Raw genomic sequence first — 16,010 nt, forward strand, 5'->3', positions numbered from 1 at the left:
TGGATTATATATGTAATACAATATCAAAAATACAATGCCTACAAAAGGTATTGGCACACTGTTGTATTTTTTACAGCATTTACATAATAATTAATTAATTAATAGTAATTTCATATAACTACAAAAATTTAATATTTTAAAAATGAGGTGACAATCCCGATAGTAAAAGAGGTTTCATTGTATATCAACTTTTTTGTTTATTTGGAACATTAAATTATGAGAGTTTTACAATAGAATTAAAAATTGTAGACACAGAGAAAATCAATTGAAAACGAGTTTAAATGTAAGAGGAAGTCCGTGGTGCTCACTGTCATGAAAGGATCCAATCTTGCTTATCAGGTTCCTCCAGCTACTTTAACAATAAACCCTTAGAATCACATTCTTCAAGATCCTAACTCTATTCGCCAAAAATTACTATTATTGAATTTCCACATATAAAAGAATGAAAGTACAATACAAATATTAAAAGATAAATATTGTTCAGAATGAAATATCATAATTGTAAATACGTGATTTTCTGTATCGCATTCATGGTGTGTTTTTCAAAATATTTACTATGATTTATTTCAGTGTGAATACATATACGTATATGATTTATTTTCGTATAAAAGTTTATGGCTGCTTAAAGATGTACGTGACGTAGGTCAATAATCGAACTATAAATTAATATTCGCCTAGAAATGTTTCCAGTCACTCACATCGCAATTTTTTGGAATTTCCACACAAAAAGAAGTGTAATTCAAATAAAATGATTTTTCATTTACATCATAGAAATATATTCTATTACTAGAGGGCAATAATATAGAACAATAACATTTCAGCTTATGACGTTCCGTCACTTAATTAACAATTTGCGAATCTGGAAGTACAAATTGATTTTCTATGTAGGACAGATGATGTATGAAATATTAAAAATGATTCTACTATTTGTATCTACTCGAGCACGTTGGGAAGACGCGTGGATGGAATATTAAGAGTACCAATTATAACTTTTTAATAGCAATAAGAAAGATATATGAGTTTTTGATACTTTTTAGCTATATTTTCTTACAGGTATAGTATATATTAGTATGCTTTTTATAGTAATATTTAGATTGCGAATATACATGCATTTATAAGATCTTTAAAAGTATAAAAATGTACAAAATGCACATAATATCTAAAAACATAAGAAATATTTAAAATGAAGTACGTAGTTGTTACATGTATCCCTGAATGGGTAACTTATGTTAATAAAGATATATATAAAAGTGTATAAAAATCCATAATCTAGTATATTGTTCAAGTCTGTACAATTACGCTATTAATGCTGAAAATGATTTCTATAAGCTTTCATTTAAGATGATGAGCAATTTAGATATCTTTATGAAAACTTCAAAAGAAAAATTGGCGATGAATCTTTTTTATGATAATAGCGAATGTGAGAATTGAAATATGTACCACAAACATACTTTCACGCACATATTCGTGTCGATGCAAGCGTACGTTGACGAATAAGGGGCCCTGTACGTATTTTGTATTATTCGTGCAGCTAAATACAGACAATGCGAATGGTCGTCTGTTTAAGTCAATTACTATAACCAGCGTCATTCCAGGTAATCTCGACTATCTCGTAGATTTGCTGCACATTTAACAGTCAGCATGCAGTCATCCAACTATTATGTCATTCGGAACCTATAAGAATAGATCTACAACAGTGGTTCTCAAATTATTCTTTATGAATTTGGGAGATGAAAATTATAACACAAATCAGTCCACTATTAATTTTTATAAAACGACATTCTGCATTTATTATTATAAAAATTTATATTTCTACAACTCATGAAAACTCGTCGTAACAGTAAATAAAATTATAACATAATTTAATTAAGTACAAAACTAAAGATATAATACGTTTAAAAATTAACATATATATAGGATTGTGTGAATTCAAATTCTCAAAATCTTAATCTTAATTTATATTACCATGATTTTGAGTTTGTCAATTTTATTAAGAATCGATTTCGATCATTTTCCTATATATCGAAAAACATAACCTATAATATAGATGATACTCTAAAGTTTAACAACCAAATTTTCTAATTATACTCCATGACTATGATTAATAAAAGAATATTATATAAACACAAAATATTAAATTTATTATTCTATGAAGCTCATTCTTGTTTTATTTAATAAATTTTGTTTTATTTAATAAAATTATGCACGTACAAAAGTTCAATGGTTTATTGTTTATGGTTGAAAATCACTGCTGTACAATTTCATGAATGTAATTGTAATATATTTTCGATCGATAAATCAGCGTAAAAACAATTGATTGTGAAAAACAATTTACTTGAAAATGAATGACCTTAGAAAAATCGTATATGGAGATTCGTTGACTGAATGAGTCATTCTACTTTCCAAATCTATTGATTGTGGCATTCATGACATATGATCCAACATGATTGCACGTGCACAATTTGTCTATGATTTTCATCCATGAAAATCTCGTGAACCTAAGAAACTTCCTTACTACGTTATATAGAGTAAGGGAGTAAAAGAAGTCCATGATAAATTCTGATTAATTTTTAATTGATCAACTGTATTCTCATCAATTACGGTCTCCTAAGGTTATGTTTCTCTTAGCTATATGAAAAATGCATTAAGATGCTAAAAACGAAAGTCTAATGAAGGTAAATCTAGAACATGTACGTTGCATGATGATGAGAAGGTAAGATAAGATAAGAGAATTATAGAATAAGTTACAAAGTTATTTTACTCAACATAACTAATATACATATATTCTTTATTTTTGTTTGCCTTTCAACTTTGCAGTGATCTCCTACTCCACATAATCAACATGTTTTGCTTATTATTATTCTACGTTAGCAAGAAAATTCATTAATTAAGTTATTATAATGTAACATTTGTAATTAAAAGGTGGTGTGATTAAAACATTTTGAGCATTACTATGTAAAAAGTAGTTAATTTATATTCATTATTTGATTTATTTAAACTTATGAAACTTACATTACTATGTAAAAAGCAGTTAATTTATATTCATTGTTTGATTTATTTAAACTTATGAAACTTCATACTCGTTTATATAAATGTGTGTTTTAGTATTTTTAATATGTAAATATATGTATAGTATGTTAGATAAAAATGTTGCCCCTCCAACAATTTAACTTTTTCACAAAACTGAGCAGTGAAGCTTGACAACCGTTTTTCTTGGTTCGCGAACTATGAATTACTTGTAGTTGTTACAAGTGCATCTCGCTTTTATTTCCCATTTAGATGTTAAATTGATCGAATAAAAATGTATACTTCACTTGTTTTGTTATAGAAAAGAAGAAAACAGTGAATCCGCTTTGTACAATGAATATTTTATCTGTTATTCTAAAACAATTTTGTAAATATTAATAAATAAATTAACATAAAAAATATCATTTTATTTTTATTGTTTGTTTTTATTATTTATTGTCAGTTGTGTCAAAATGGAATGTAGGACGATTGTCAATCGTGAAATGAATATCGTAATGCAAGATTATGGAAATCGCTTCCGCTTTTCATCACAACGATCGTCATCCGAGATAGCGAGGTGCAGAATTTGTTCCGGTTGACATAATAGTTACAGGATGTTTCACTCTTTTTAAAAATTTCTGGTGTGAATTTCAAGTATTTGTATTAATGTAAAATAAAATTACGTTTTTCCAAACCGAGGTAGATGAAACATAAAATACCTAAAAAATCACGTATTTAACAAATCATTTTTATATTAAAGTTATTTTAATATTATATTAAAGTATTAAATTGAATCCTTTAAATAATCTAAAATTGTATTTATAATAATTGTAGAATTATTAAATATTAAGAGATTATTTCAACCAGGATGCAAGGAAAAATTTCCCATTTTTTTAATCCTATAAAAAATATTCCATAAACAAAAAGAACTAATAAACATTGATATTTCGACTAACGTAGCCTCATGGGTTAATAATGTGGCGCCACGAAAATATTTGCCGCGTCTTACAAATGTATAAAAACAATATTAATTCATAAGAAAAAAAGATGAGTATGCAACGATTTAATGGCGCAGTATATCGAAATGAAGCCGGAGAGAGTTAAATGAGTTACGATTTGTTGCCGGTAACGGTGTCAGCGAGTTGAAATGATTATGCGTGAATTTTTTGGCGCGCTGAGTGATGCGAGAATGTGGCGCCTCTAAGGAATGCAGAATTACTACTACTACTACTATATATGGAACAATATTAGGATTGATTAATGAGTGTAGAAGCCTTATAGCTGAAAATTCCTGAGGATTGCCACGTCTTTTCGATATGGCGATTTGTTAGAGAATGACTTAAATTTATCATGCTAAGATCTGCAGGCTCATCATTGGGATACAATTACATTTTTTTATGAGAATTCCTTCTTCGGCCTCTAAAGGTTGTCGCAGATACCTGGCCAATAATTTATCTTGAAATAAAATTACTATTATATACACACAGAAATAATTTATCTATCGTCATTTCGTGTATGAGAAAAATCTAGTTCTCCTCAATTTGAATTGGATAATGTATTCTTTATTTACGAATAGTCTAACCTTTTTCATAATACAAAATACCTTATGCTAATATGTAGATGCGTATGATAATCTGTTGAATAAAGATAATTTAACTATTTGTAAATTAACTATGTACGTTATTTCTACGTCGTTTCGTGAAGGATAATTTATTACTGGCTGATTATAATGAAATATCAATTTTAATCAACTATTATAACGAAATGTAGTGTATTGTGTATTGGTTTATAGCAATGAAGTTAAAGATTAAATTAGATAAAATAACGCATAAAATATATATAAATATCTTACGAAAATATTACCTTTCCAAGATAGAAAAAATGCATTAGAATAATAGACACTTTACAAAATTCCACTACATAAATCAGAGGTGCAAAAGAATTTCTATGATTAAGTAAGAAGAAAGATAGGTTATCAAAGGAATTTCTTGAAACCATCGACTAATTTTATAAAATTCTAGGACCCAGATGAAAGAAGAAATTATGACGTAAAAGGTCATAATTAAATTCTTGGAATTTCCTTTCATAATCACACTGTGTAAAAGTCAAAATTCAACAATGTAAATTGGCTGAAAAAAGATTGTAAATGAAACGAGTTAATATAATGTTGATTTTTAGAGGAAAATCAACATCGATTAAGAACTTTATATGAAACAAATTTTCTTACTCTGTCATCTTTATCTATATGAGATAATTAATTCTCCCATTGTATTAACTTTTAAATAGTATTGAATTATTTATGACTGTAATAATTTAGATCACTACCCTATTGAATATTTAATTTTATTTTGTATTGTACATTTCTAACGATAGAGATTAGTAATTAAAATAGATTAAATTAAAAATTAAAAATTAAGTAATCTGATTCTAAATTGTCATGATCTCCATTGGCCCAATATCAATAATACCAATGAAGAGTTACTGATAGCGCGAAAATAAATGCCGGATCTACCTATCGAACGGTTTTGCATATGAGTGCAATAAATTTCACAAGTTTTGAATTCCAAAGACATATAACAGTACGTCTGGTCACGTGTACAAACCTACGCAAATCTTATTGACAGCGTTATTCCGAATTCAGGAAATTCCAAGTTTTCGTTTTAACCTGAGATTTTACTGACTGATGCCAAATAGCATTTTAGTCGAACGAGAGATACCGAATAAAAGTAATATAATAATTTTATTCACATTTTCAATTTCGAAAGGTGAAATGTACAAGATTGAGAGAATTTTTTGTTACGGAATTCGTATTTTGCAAATAATTGCATATGATGACTTATGTTTTTGATAACACACGTCTAAGTTCAGTGGTTTTTATTTTCGTCTTCCTGACATTAACGCAACCTTATTAATCTTGGCTATGTACATACATGCATTATACTACTTGAATGTATCCGTAAAGCTATTTACAAGGACGTGTTGGTGCTGTTGCATTTTTTGTGAATAAATTACTATAAAAAGTTATTGATAAAGTTTAAACAAATATTGTATCGTAACGCATTTCTCTTAATATTTAGTTTAAAAATTGTATTAGTTTAATAATTAAATTTAAAAGCTATGTTAGTTCAAAAATCAAATTAAAAAATTTTAAACATACTAGTCTATTAATTAAATAATTAGAAATTTAAAAACTATATTAGTTTAAAAATTATGTTAAAAGTTTAAATATTTTATATAGAATATTATTTTAAATTTAAAAATTAAAACTGGTCCAATACTTAAATTCAAAAATTTAAAAATTATATTAGAGTTTAGTTTAATAGTTAAATTTAAAAATTTATAGTTTAAAAATGATAGAAAGTTTACGTAAAAAAATGGAGAAAGACTCGTATTACATAATTTTGAAAAAATACGAAGTAAAATTTTTGACAGAGAATACAGAAGCCTATAATTGATTTGCATATTTTTTGAAGATTGGGGAATACATGGGTGATGTAAACGGTGAAACATCTTCGTGTGGGACATAATTTAAATGCAATTTAAAACTAGTTTAATGGAGTTTCGTATACGAATAAACTTCTTAATTTTCGAGGTATTCGTTCACTGACGTCAATACGAAGAATATTGAAAAGCAGTAAAAAGTTAAACTGGCGCCGTTTTGCCGGGCAACGAATCGTCTTTATAGACGTATAATTAGAGATTCAAATATCTGCTTTTAAAAGTATGTGAAAGAAGTTGCTTGTCACCATCTCTTCTTTTTGTCGGTATAGCGGAATACGAAAAGGGTCGCATACCTACACCTATTTTATTGAAATACTATAAATGCGGTTGTTTTTATACTGTGTCATTATTATTAAATTAATATTTATTACTATAAATTATCTTCATATGTCAGTGATGAATATTTCAAGATGAATCAAATAAATCGTACAAAAATTTATTATAGATAATGAAATAAAGGCGTTTTATACAAGGCAAATGAAAAAAGATACTTAATGGAAAATTTTTGGATAATACAAAATAATTTGCATTATTATATAAATATAAAGCAGTCAGAAATATATTTCTAAATATAAAAATATATTTGACAATTTAATGTTACAATTTCAGCGATATTTGTACGCTTATAAATGATTTACATACTTAACTAACGTTAATAAACAATTCAATATCAACAAATTAAAAATCTATATAACTTTTATAGTAAAGTAAACGTATAGAAATTTTCTTATATAATTAGAATCTGCATTCGCATTCCTATATTAACATTTATTATTACATATTAACATTTTAATAACACTAACACTTCTTCAACGACGGCCATAGGCATGATGTGATTGATGTGCTATAAAATACAAATATCACAGAACAGAATAAAAAACAAAGACATATAAAAATATAATCCTAGCAAGCTTACGTTTATAAAATTCAGAGAAGTTTACATTAGGTAAGAGAGAATGAACTTTGTTTAAAACTGTAGCTTTTGATGCTAATTTAGCATTTGCATTCCATATCTGGAAAGAAGGGAGGAAAATTTTGTAGCATAGTGTTGTAGCATATGACTTTAGTTCAACTAGTTTTTACTTTGTCTAAGTCATTACTTGGACAAGATCTTCTCTCTCCCTAATAGATACAGTTACTCCACAAACTTCATCACCTTCTGCAACGCAATCAGTAAATTGTTCTCCAATAGCTGCAAGCACTATTTCTTTCCATATTTTTTCCTGAAATTATTGTTATTAATATACATGTGTTAAATAACAATGACAATTCGAATACCTACAGTATCAGATTTATGGCACTTTAATCTCCATGTTCCACCATTTTGATTGACTGGTTCCTCCCATAATGGATATCTTTCATCTCTCATTAAATGGTAACTATATCTGACCTATTGTAGAAACAATTTATTCATGTTTATATCAATATTAACCAACATATTATAAAATATACTTACTTGTACAGCACTAGCATTTGGTATATTGTTGAAAACAGCCCAAAAACTTTGCACAGTGTTCACAGTATAAATCTTCGTTAAATTTTCTTTATATTCTTCGACAGTTGTGCCAGAAATAGCTCTGTCAATTTTACCAACTCTTTAGAACTTTCTACATACACTATGAGCAAACAATGATTCAATTTTTTCAGGATTATGTTTTATTACATTTCTTTTTGTAATATAACAAAAGACCAAAGAAAATATTATTTAAAATATACATACAATAAAGGAAGATATATAAGGAAATTATTCATTTAAATATATCATATTGTACATTACATACACTTTATACAATACAAACAATTCCATCTTCCTAACCAAATATCTACAAAACAACAAAAACTGTTTCCTGAATTAATATAATAAAACACTAACATGAGATACAATTATTGTTGAATATATATTAAATCATATTAAACTGCAGTTTTATCATAAAAATCCTATATAGATTGACGTATAGTGATATAGGTTATAAATAAAGATGAAACGATACCAATACCACCTAATACTGTTTCACATCGTTACATTGTTTTCTTGTACGTCTAACTAGTTTTTCCATCATCTATAATAATTTTACGATATTACAAAAAGTAAACATTACTCCGATATATTTTCTTAATGTCTCATAAAAATGAAACCAAAAAGAAATTATATACGCACTGCAATAATATACTCTACATTGGATCAGTAAATTTACAAAATTGTAAGTAATTTAGTCTTCTTACTTGTCCAACCAAAATGTCCAAGACGATTGCAAGGGTATTCCCGACGTTTTATGTTTCTCGATCCTTTTTACCGTTTCATCCGACAATACCGATGTGTCCGACAAGTCGGTCGAAGTATTGTCTTTCGTTTCGTACTCTACCGCGGCCATGTTCGAAATAATGATGCGCATACATAAGTATAGGTTGCGTTGTAACGTCAAAAATCATGTGACCGAACGAAGATGATAACAAAAACAAACGATTTTGTTGCTTGAAAAATGTTCAGCGATATAGATAATCTATCTTTAAGAGAAAATGTATGTAACGCGAATTGTATAATTTAGGGAACTTATCAAGTAGCTTTGCGAATTTATCAACAGTTTCGAAAATTAGCAATAGTACAGATGTGGATACAAACAGATATTAATGACATATTATTATGAGTTAACAGTAGAATTGTTTTCAATTAGTGGTTTACATGTTTTATATTAACGGTATATATTTTTTTCGATCCGCACTGTACAAAGGCTCAATTTTATTTCAGTTCGCTCCCAAGTTTAATGCTCCTTAAATACAAGGTGACATACCCTTGGCAAGGTTGTCCGATAATCAACGGTCTTTGCCGATGTTATAAAAAATGATTTTTCCATTATAACGCAATCAAATTTAATAATTTTCCAATTTTCATTGTAAATTTATGCCTGCAACAATTTATTATAATCATCGTTGTTATAATTTTCTATTTTTTATAAGCTAAAACAAAATTTACATTTCTGTGGTATTAGATTGTAACTTATAGCGGTAGAATTCCATTTATTTGAATTTACCGTGGGACAAATACTTATGTCCTTACTACTTACGATTTCTCATCCACATAATAGTATTTCATGCCCAGATAAATCAATTCAATGGCCAGAAGTTTATTTAATCGAGCATTAATTAAAATTTTGTTTAAATAAACAGAGTGCATTCAAAAGGACTAATTACACTCGCGCCATGTTATAAATTGTAGGGGGCGTAATAAAAACCCTGATTAATCGATATTACAGAGCATGCAGGATATTCTGTTAAATGCCAAATCCATTTTTATCGATATCAAGAATCGAATCACTCAAGTTGAATATAATTTTTACATATATTCGCCATAGCAAATCGCAGATATAATGTGAAATTCACAATCGTGGTGAGATCTATCTTACAGTGAGTTATCTAATTAATGACTTTAGAGTATAACATAGCATGGTATATCAGATTTCTGCTATGTCTTGCCTGCAATCTTAGAGGTAGAGAAATTATGTCACTGAATTATATAGTGCTGCTGTAGACGGATATATTAGGAAATAAATTGAAACTTTTCTTTAATACCGAATTTAAATAATTCATAATCTTTCACATCAAAAACTATCACTTATCATTATTATCATATATCCAATATTAGTTTCCCACCTTTTATAAATATTCAATTGTTCTTTTTAATTTTAATTTATGTACATACCTATACAATTTAGTTAATTTTTCCAGAATTGTAAATATTTATTTACAATATATAATAATGGATAATTACGAATTTTTTCTTTAGTTTGTATACGTTAGTCTAATTAATGTATATTGCTTTACTGTTAAAAATATAATTTTACGAGTAATTATGTTTATTAGCAAGAATTACAAATTTTTGCCAATTTATTCACCTGTCAGAATGGTTTGAATGGTCTTTCTAGTGTTAATATTTAACATGTACAATTTTATAGTATATAATATAAAAAGATTATAAATAAAATTAACATATATATATATTTTTTTTTCATAAAAAAGTTATAAAACTGCGGCTCATATAGAATTATGGGGGTACATTGCGGATTTTTATGCATTTATAGGAAATTTGATAGGACATAAATATAAACGCATATAATATACAAAAATATGTAAAATATCCAAAATAAAGTATTTACTACAATATTTGGTAGATTAAACAAATTTCTATTTAAATTCCATTTCTTTAATTATGTTCATAAAAATATAAAAATGCATAAAAGTTGTGGTCTAATTATAAGACATTCAAATGACATGCGCCAATCGACGATTTGTAAGTCGTGCGGTGCTGTACGCTTGCGTGCAGAAGGGACAGAGAAAGAAATAAATTGAGAGAGCACGTCGTAACATAACGGCAACGACATAGTCAGTCTTCTGCGAACGTTCGGGTGTTTTGGTTGTTTTGTTTGTTCATTGTCAGCCAAATTTCATGTTATTCGTTCTCAACATACATCACACATACTTCATCCCAAAATCAATTTTATATTTCAATCCTACGCTTCGACGATTCCTATAACAATACGGTAAGATTAATTAATAATCAATCTTAACAATATAAATGTGTCAACATTCATTTTTGGTTGTCGTTGCTTGTGACGAAATTGTGACTTAACATTATTTCTTTAATAAAATCTAAGCTGTGAAAATAGACTAATGTGCGCATGTGAATCTGTCATTCGTTTTAAAAGCGGATCGAAGTGTTAGGGATCTGTTTTCTCTTAGCTTTTACAATAACGTTTTCTCTTCCTCCTTAATATCTTTTCTTTCAGTTTTACTGTATGTATATATATCATGTTGCTTATCTAGGAATATAGAGATGTAGTGTAATTATACCCAAATTTGATTGGTCACGTTTTCACGCATGCGTTTATTATCTATTATGAAATTGTTTTATCACAAATTAATATAGATGTCTAATATTTTTTATCTTAGAAAAATATAATTATTTATGAATTTTATCAATTAGTAGAATTTATATTAGAAATTAGGAAAAGGATTTATACGAATCTATACGAAATATTTTATTATAAAGAGTGTGACTAAAGAGTGTGACAGATTTGAAGACGTAAATATCTAACTTCATATTGAGAAAATGATTATTTGTGGGAACTAGGAAAACGATAATTTGATAAGAAATAATTTATATAATAAACAGTATGTAACACATACATACACTTTGCAATTGCTGTTGAGATGATAGTTAATCAAATGCTTGACAAAGCAATGAATTTGAATAAAGCTTATAATTAATATTGACTGTCACTGTCTTATGACAAGTATATATACATATAACAATATATACATACTGTAACAAGTAATATATACAATTATGTATGTATTATTGTAAATTCTAAATAATTCCGAATAAAAATTAAAAACAATTTACTTCAGTTAATCGAAATGAGCGTCTAATATGGCTTCCCCTCACGTTATGTTACATCTCTATGTTTCCTACATTCCTAAGCATATAATATAGTTGATAGATCTAAAATTCTTGATAGCTTGATAGCTTGAAACATTTCTGTAAAAATTCACTAGTAATCGAAATCAGGTTAGATTGTGTAGTATATGTACACTCATACTTCGAGTTGTATATTCATACAAGTAGGTGGTTTTATTTATAGGCTTGATCGATCAATGCAACGTTGGTAATTTTTGAAGTAAATGAGCTCGCTCTTATAGTGGTTATTGTGTAGAAGCGTGTTTATGAGACGATATTCAATAAAATGTGAATAGAATATACATGCATGGCGTCGAGTATATATACATATATATGTATTCCATTAATCTTCGCAATTGAAAATCTTGAATAGTGATTGACATACAGTAGGATGCAAAAATAAGTGGACGAAGGAAATAGGAATCGATAAAGTTCTGTTAAATACCGCTTATTTACACAAAATGTAAAGGTTAATTTCAATTATTTACTAAATAATCTATGTAATATAACGGTATACATAAAACTTAAAGATGTAATGCTAGTATTGGTTAGATTAAACTTCACTGATATCTAAGTATACACATATATACTTACTTCCATTACTTGTTTAGTTATTTTTGTTTCCGACAGTATATATATTGTAAGTATATTCTTGTAGAAACGTAGTGCAGAGGCTCATATTTGTATGTGTAAACACTGATAGGTAAAGTATATATACTAAAAAGACAGTTACGAGTGCACCTTGGCAGTTTCTACGACCGCGTTTCACCAATTACGTGATAAACCGTGGCAAAGTCACGGTTTTCAGGTCTAGACCTGTTAGTATCGATTTTATTGAATCGTTAAGACAAAAGTGAACTATTCAAAAACCATACTAATGAGCTCTTCTTTGTACATTATATGATTGCATTTAACAACAATATTATTCTAACGACATTAAAAATGTTATTAATGACAAAATATTTTTTCATAAAATAATTATAAATTAGGATCAAGAGAATTAAGTTATGAAATACAATTTTAAATTGAAATTTTGTGACAAATATATCTTACTCTAATATATCTTACTATATTCAATTATTTGAATTATGATTTTTGTATTTAGCTTGTATTGTTGGCACTATTGGTTGTACCAACATATACCAACATATGAAATTTTTAATAATCGATATTTTTCTTCATAAGATATCTTTATTTACTTTTCCTACTAATGCAATAAAAATCTTTATCCGAGTTCAACTCTTATTAAATTCAATATTGATCTTGGACGTGACCTGAGTTAATCATCGTAATAATCATGTATGGAATATATATTTACATTATATATTGTATACATGTAGTAGTATACGTGTAGTATACATTATATAGTAGTATACATAGAGTATATTATAAAGTATAGTATAGTAGTAGTATACATAGAGTATACATTATGTACTGTATACTTAAAGCCTTCTTTGCATTTGACATAGGTATTTCTCTTGTCTTGTCTTGTTTTTCGTTACCATGATTATTGCTGATTTTATGAACAATGACAGTGTGTATATATACACATATTATATATCATCGTCTGATACAATTGCAATATAACCATCTGATACAATTTATAATTAATGAAAAATGATGGAAACAATTAACTTAGAATAATCAAGCTGAGCTTTCAGAAATAGAAATAGATTTGAAATATCACTATAGTTTCCTCTGAAACGGACATGAAATAATTTTAAAGAAAGTAATACGAAAAATGCACATATGTATACAGTGGCTATAAAGTGTGCATATTCTTATTTTCCAAAAAAGCGTTTTTCTATTTTGTACTACATTTAATTCCCAAAATATCAAATTTTTGTAAGTATTACTAAATGATACAGAGATTATAGTTGGATCTAATTAGATAGTACATAAATATAATAAATGCAGTGGTGCAGAAATATTTTTGTAGCTACTTTATATACTATAATAGTGTACAGTGTGAAAATGATGTTACAAAATGCCGTGAAACTATCCTTACGAAATTTAAGTTACCTAATATATAAATTTTTAAGATTGGTTAATACAATTTTTCTTTTCCCCAAATGTGAAATTCGAAACGTTTCATTTTAATTTTTATTATTGAAACCATGACCATATTATTTTTGTGCGATTGAAATAAAGAAATCAGAAAAATCGTGAAAATTTTCTTGCGCCACGGTGTATGAGACGCGCATGCGCATATCATATATATGTCGGATCTTCGTGAAAATTAAATTTTTCGCCACTTATGAAATTTTATGTCAAACGGTCAAACGTGTGTCCATCGCGAATTATATACATGAAAACATAAATCTTTATAAGGAAAGCTCATTACTATTTCATAAGTTAGTCAGAATGAAGTCCTGCAAATTCTACGAATCTAAGGCATCCTAATTGTCTTTCCAGTAATAATAAAGTACAATGTAGATAATAAATAGATTCATATTGAGACAAAATATTTTGCAATTTCAGATATAAATTTTTCAAATTTTTAGTTTTCAAACATCTTTATTCCGAAATTATATTTTAAACTATATAGTGATCAGTTGTTTATTATAATCTTTCTGCTTGTTAATTCTAGGTTACCTACTGAATCTCATAACTCCTATGAAAAATGGTTCATTGCCCTTCCGGTGTCGTATTATTGATAGTTGATTAGGAATGAAAGAATAACATTTAACACGTTCCGTTCCGCATGGAGCGTATCCTCCCCACGCTGAACTTTCCATTTAAGCCATTTGGAATTTTGGTAGAGCAAATGTTCAACCATGTGTTTGTTAAAACAAATCCTTAAAAATTAAGTTTGTTGCTTTGATGTCTAATACATTTTAGACAATACACTTTTTTCTTGATAATTATACTGTTTGCACTATTAAAAAAATTGTGTGGCATAAGCAAAACTATTATTCGTAATAACGTGTAGTATATATGCCCAACGTCTGAACGGAAAATAACCAAAGATCGGTCTGGCAAGTAACGTGTTAATGAGACCGGAATCTTAGAAGGTCGAATTTAGAAGAAACTCGATTGCGTACTGGTTTATTAATTAATTAAAGAAGATGCAGAATTATGCGAAACATTGAAGTTAGTAGCCGATTTAATTTTCGCTTAATATCGTTTTAAGTAATTTTAGTTACAAATCTACGATATCTTAATGAATATACGTATAAATTACGTTTGAGCTGTTGAAAACTATAGGTATTTTATTTAATATCTTTTAATCTTGTAAATTTAGAGATTTATGTGTCTATATGAATTCTAATTACACTTCTAAAAGTGACTATTTAAACGTGAATAACTTCCTCCTCAAATATACCATTCATTTAAGGACACCATTTATAATGCACTGATAATGTGTATGGAATTGTACTAATTAATAAAATTGCTTTAAAAATCACTCAATAACCATTTTAATGCATAAAACAATTGTGATGTAATTCGCAACGTTTGTTGCGAAAAAATGTGACTAAAAAATTCAAGATAATCTTAAAATTTCGAAATATACGAGTGATAGGAAAGATCGTTGTGTCGTTAAATCATCAAATTTCCATGAGAAATATGTACCCAGATTATCTTTGTTGTTTACCAACATAACTGTTTTTTATCGCTCATACGTATAACGTAATATTTAACGATAACAGGAAGATATGTTTTGTTATTGAAATATTAACTAAAAATGGGTGTCTAGCAGCTTTTGTAGCACATTCTAGTATAGCGTTTTCTAACCTTTTTTGAATCAGGACTCCTTCTATAATATTCACCTGATCTGGAATTCTCATAGGTTAGGAATGTGTATTCTATTACATTGCATATAGTAATAGTTTTACTGCATCCTGTTTCGCTATTTAATATTATTTATCTTATAGCAATAGTTAATAGCATATAGTAATAGTTTTACTGCATCCTATTTCACTATTTAATATTAGTTATCTTGACAACATATATTACCACAAACATTTCATAAAATCGTAAAATACTCGTCAAGGTATCATACTACCTAGGTTATGTTTACATGGTGGTGACAGACCTGGCACTGTTGCCA

At 27.7% G+C, this 16,010-nt stretch overlaps 2 protein-coding genes and 1 long non-coding RNA gene across 4 annotated transcripts in view; 2 read left to right on the forward strand and 1 right to left on the reverse strand.

Moving 5' to 3' along the window:
* The first annotated feature begins 2,189 nt into the window (after window positions 1–2,189).
* On the forward strand, window positions 2,190–3,428 carry LOC117160710 (uncharacterized). Its single transcript, XR_004464863.2, has 2 exons — window positions 2,190–2,713; window positions 2,818–3,428. It is a non-coding gene; the product is annotated as an uncharacterized LOC117160710 (long non-coding RNA).
* A 3,637-nt stretch (window positions 3,429–7,065) lies between these two features.
* On the reverse strand, window positions 7,066–8,903 carry LOC117160659 (eukaryotic translation initiation factor 4E type 3). Of its 2 annotated transcripts, XM_033341557.2 has the most exons (6): window positions 8,731–8,902; window positions 7,964–8,084; window positions 7,790–7,897; window positions 7,608–7,730; window positions 7,424–7,520; window positions 7,066–7,351 (listed from the first exon to the last, which is right to left on the reverse strand). In XM_033341557.2, exons 1-6 carry the CDS (start codon window positions 8,898–8,900, stop codon window positions 7,317–7,319), a joined length of 654 nt encoding a protein of 217 aa, XP_033197448.1. In that variant the 5' UTR covers window positions 8,901–8,902; the 3' UTR covers window positions 7,066–7,316. The 2 variants fall into 2 exon arrangements, with proteins under 2 accessions (XP_033197448.1, XP_033197447.1); XM_033341556.2 differs by having other exon boundaries at window positions 7,066–7,520; window positions 8,731–8,903.
* Window positions 8,904–10,865: 1,962 nt separating this feature from the next.
* Window positions 10,866–16,010, forward strand: part of LOC117160671 (ATP-binding cassette sub-family G member 1) — a 35,485-nt gene continuing 30,340 nt past the window's right edge. Inside the window, exon 1 of the mRNA XM_033341585.2 lies at window positions 10,866–11,042. The gene's annotated coding sequence lies outside the window, so the exon portion shown is untranslated. The remainder of the gene's footprint in view (window positions 11,043–16,010) is intronic.

The sequence above is a fragment of the Bombus vancouverensis genome, chromosome 1 (assembly GCF_051014615.1).
Source record: "Bombus vancouverensis nearcticus chromosome 1, iyBomVanc1_principal, whole genome shotgun sequence".
NCBI lineage: Eukaryota > Metazoa > Arthropoda > Insecta > Hymenoptera > Apidae > Bombus > Bombus vancouverensis.

Excerpts from the sequence above, each read along its gene's own strand:
- LOC117160659 (XM_033341556.2), bottom strand. The coding sequence starts at position 8,900 with ATGCGCATCATTATTTCGAACATGGCCGCGGTAGAGTACGAAACGAAA. Across the intron at positions 7,898-7,963 it reads CAAATGCTAGTGCTGTACAA|GTCAGATATAGTTACCATTT; the intron begins GTAAGTATATTT and ends TTTCTACAATAG. Across the intron at positions 7,521-7,607 it reads AGAGAGAAGATCTTGTCCAA|ATATGGAATGCAAATGCTAA; the intron begins GTAATGACTTAG and ends CCTTCTTTCCAG.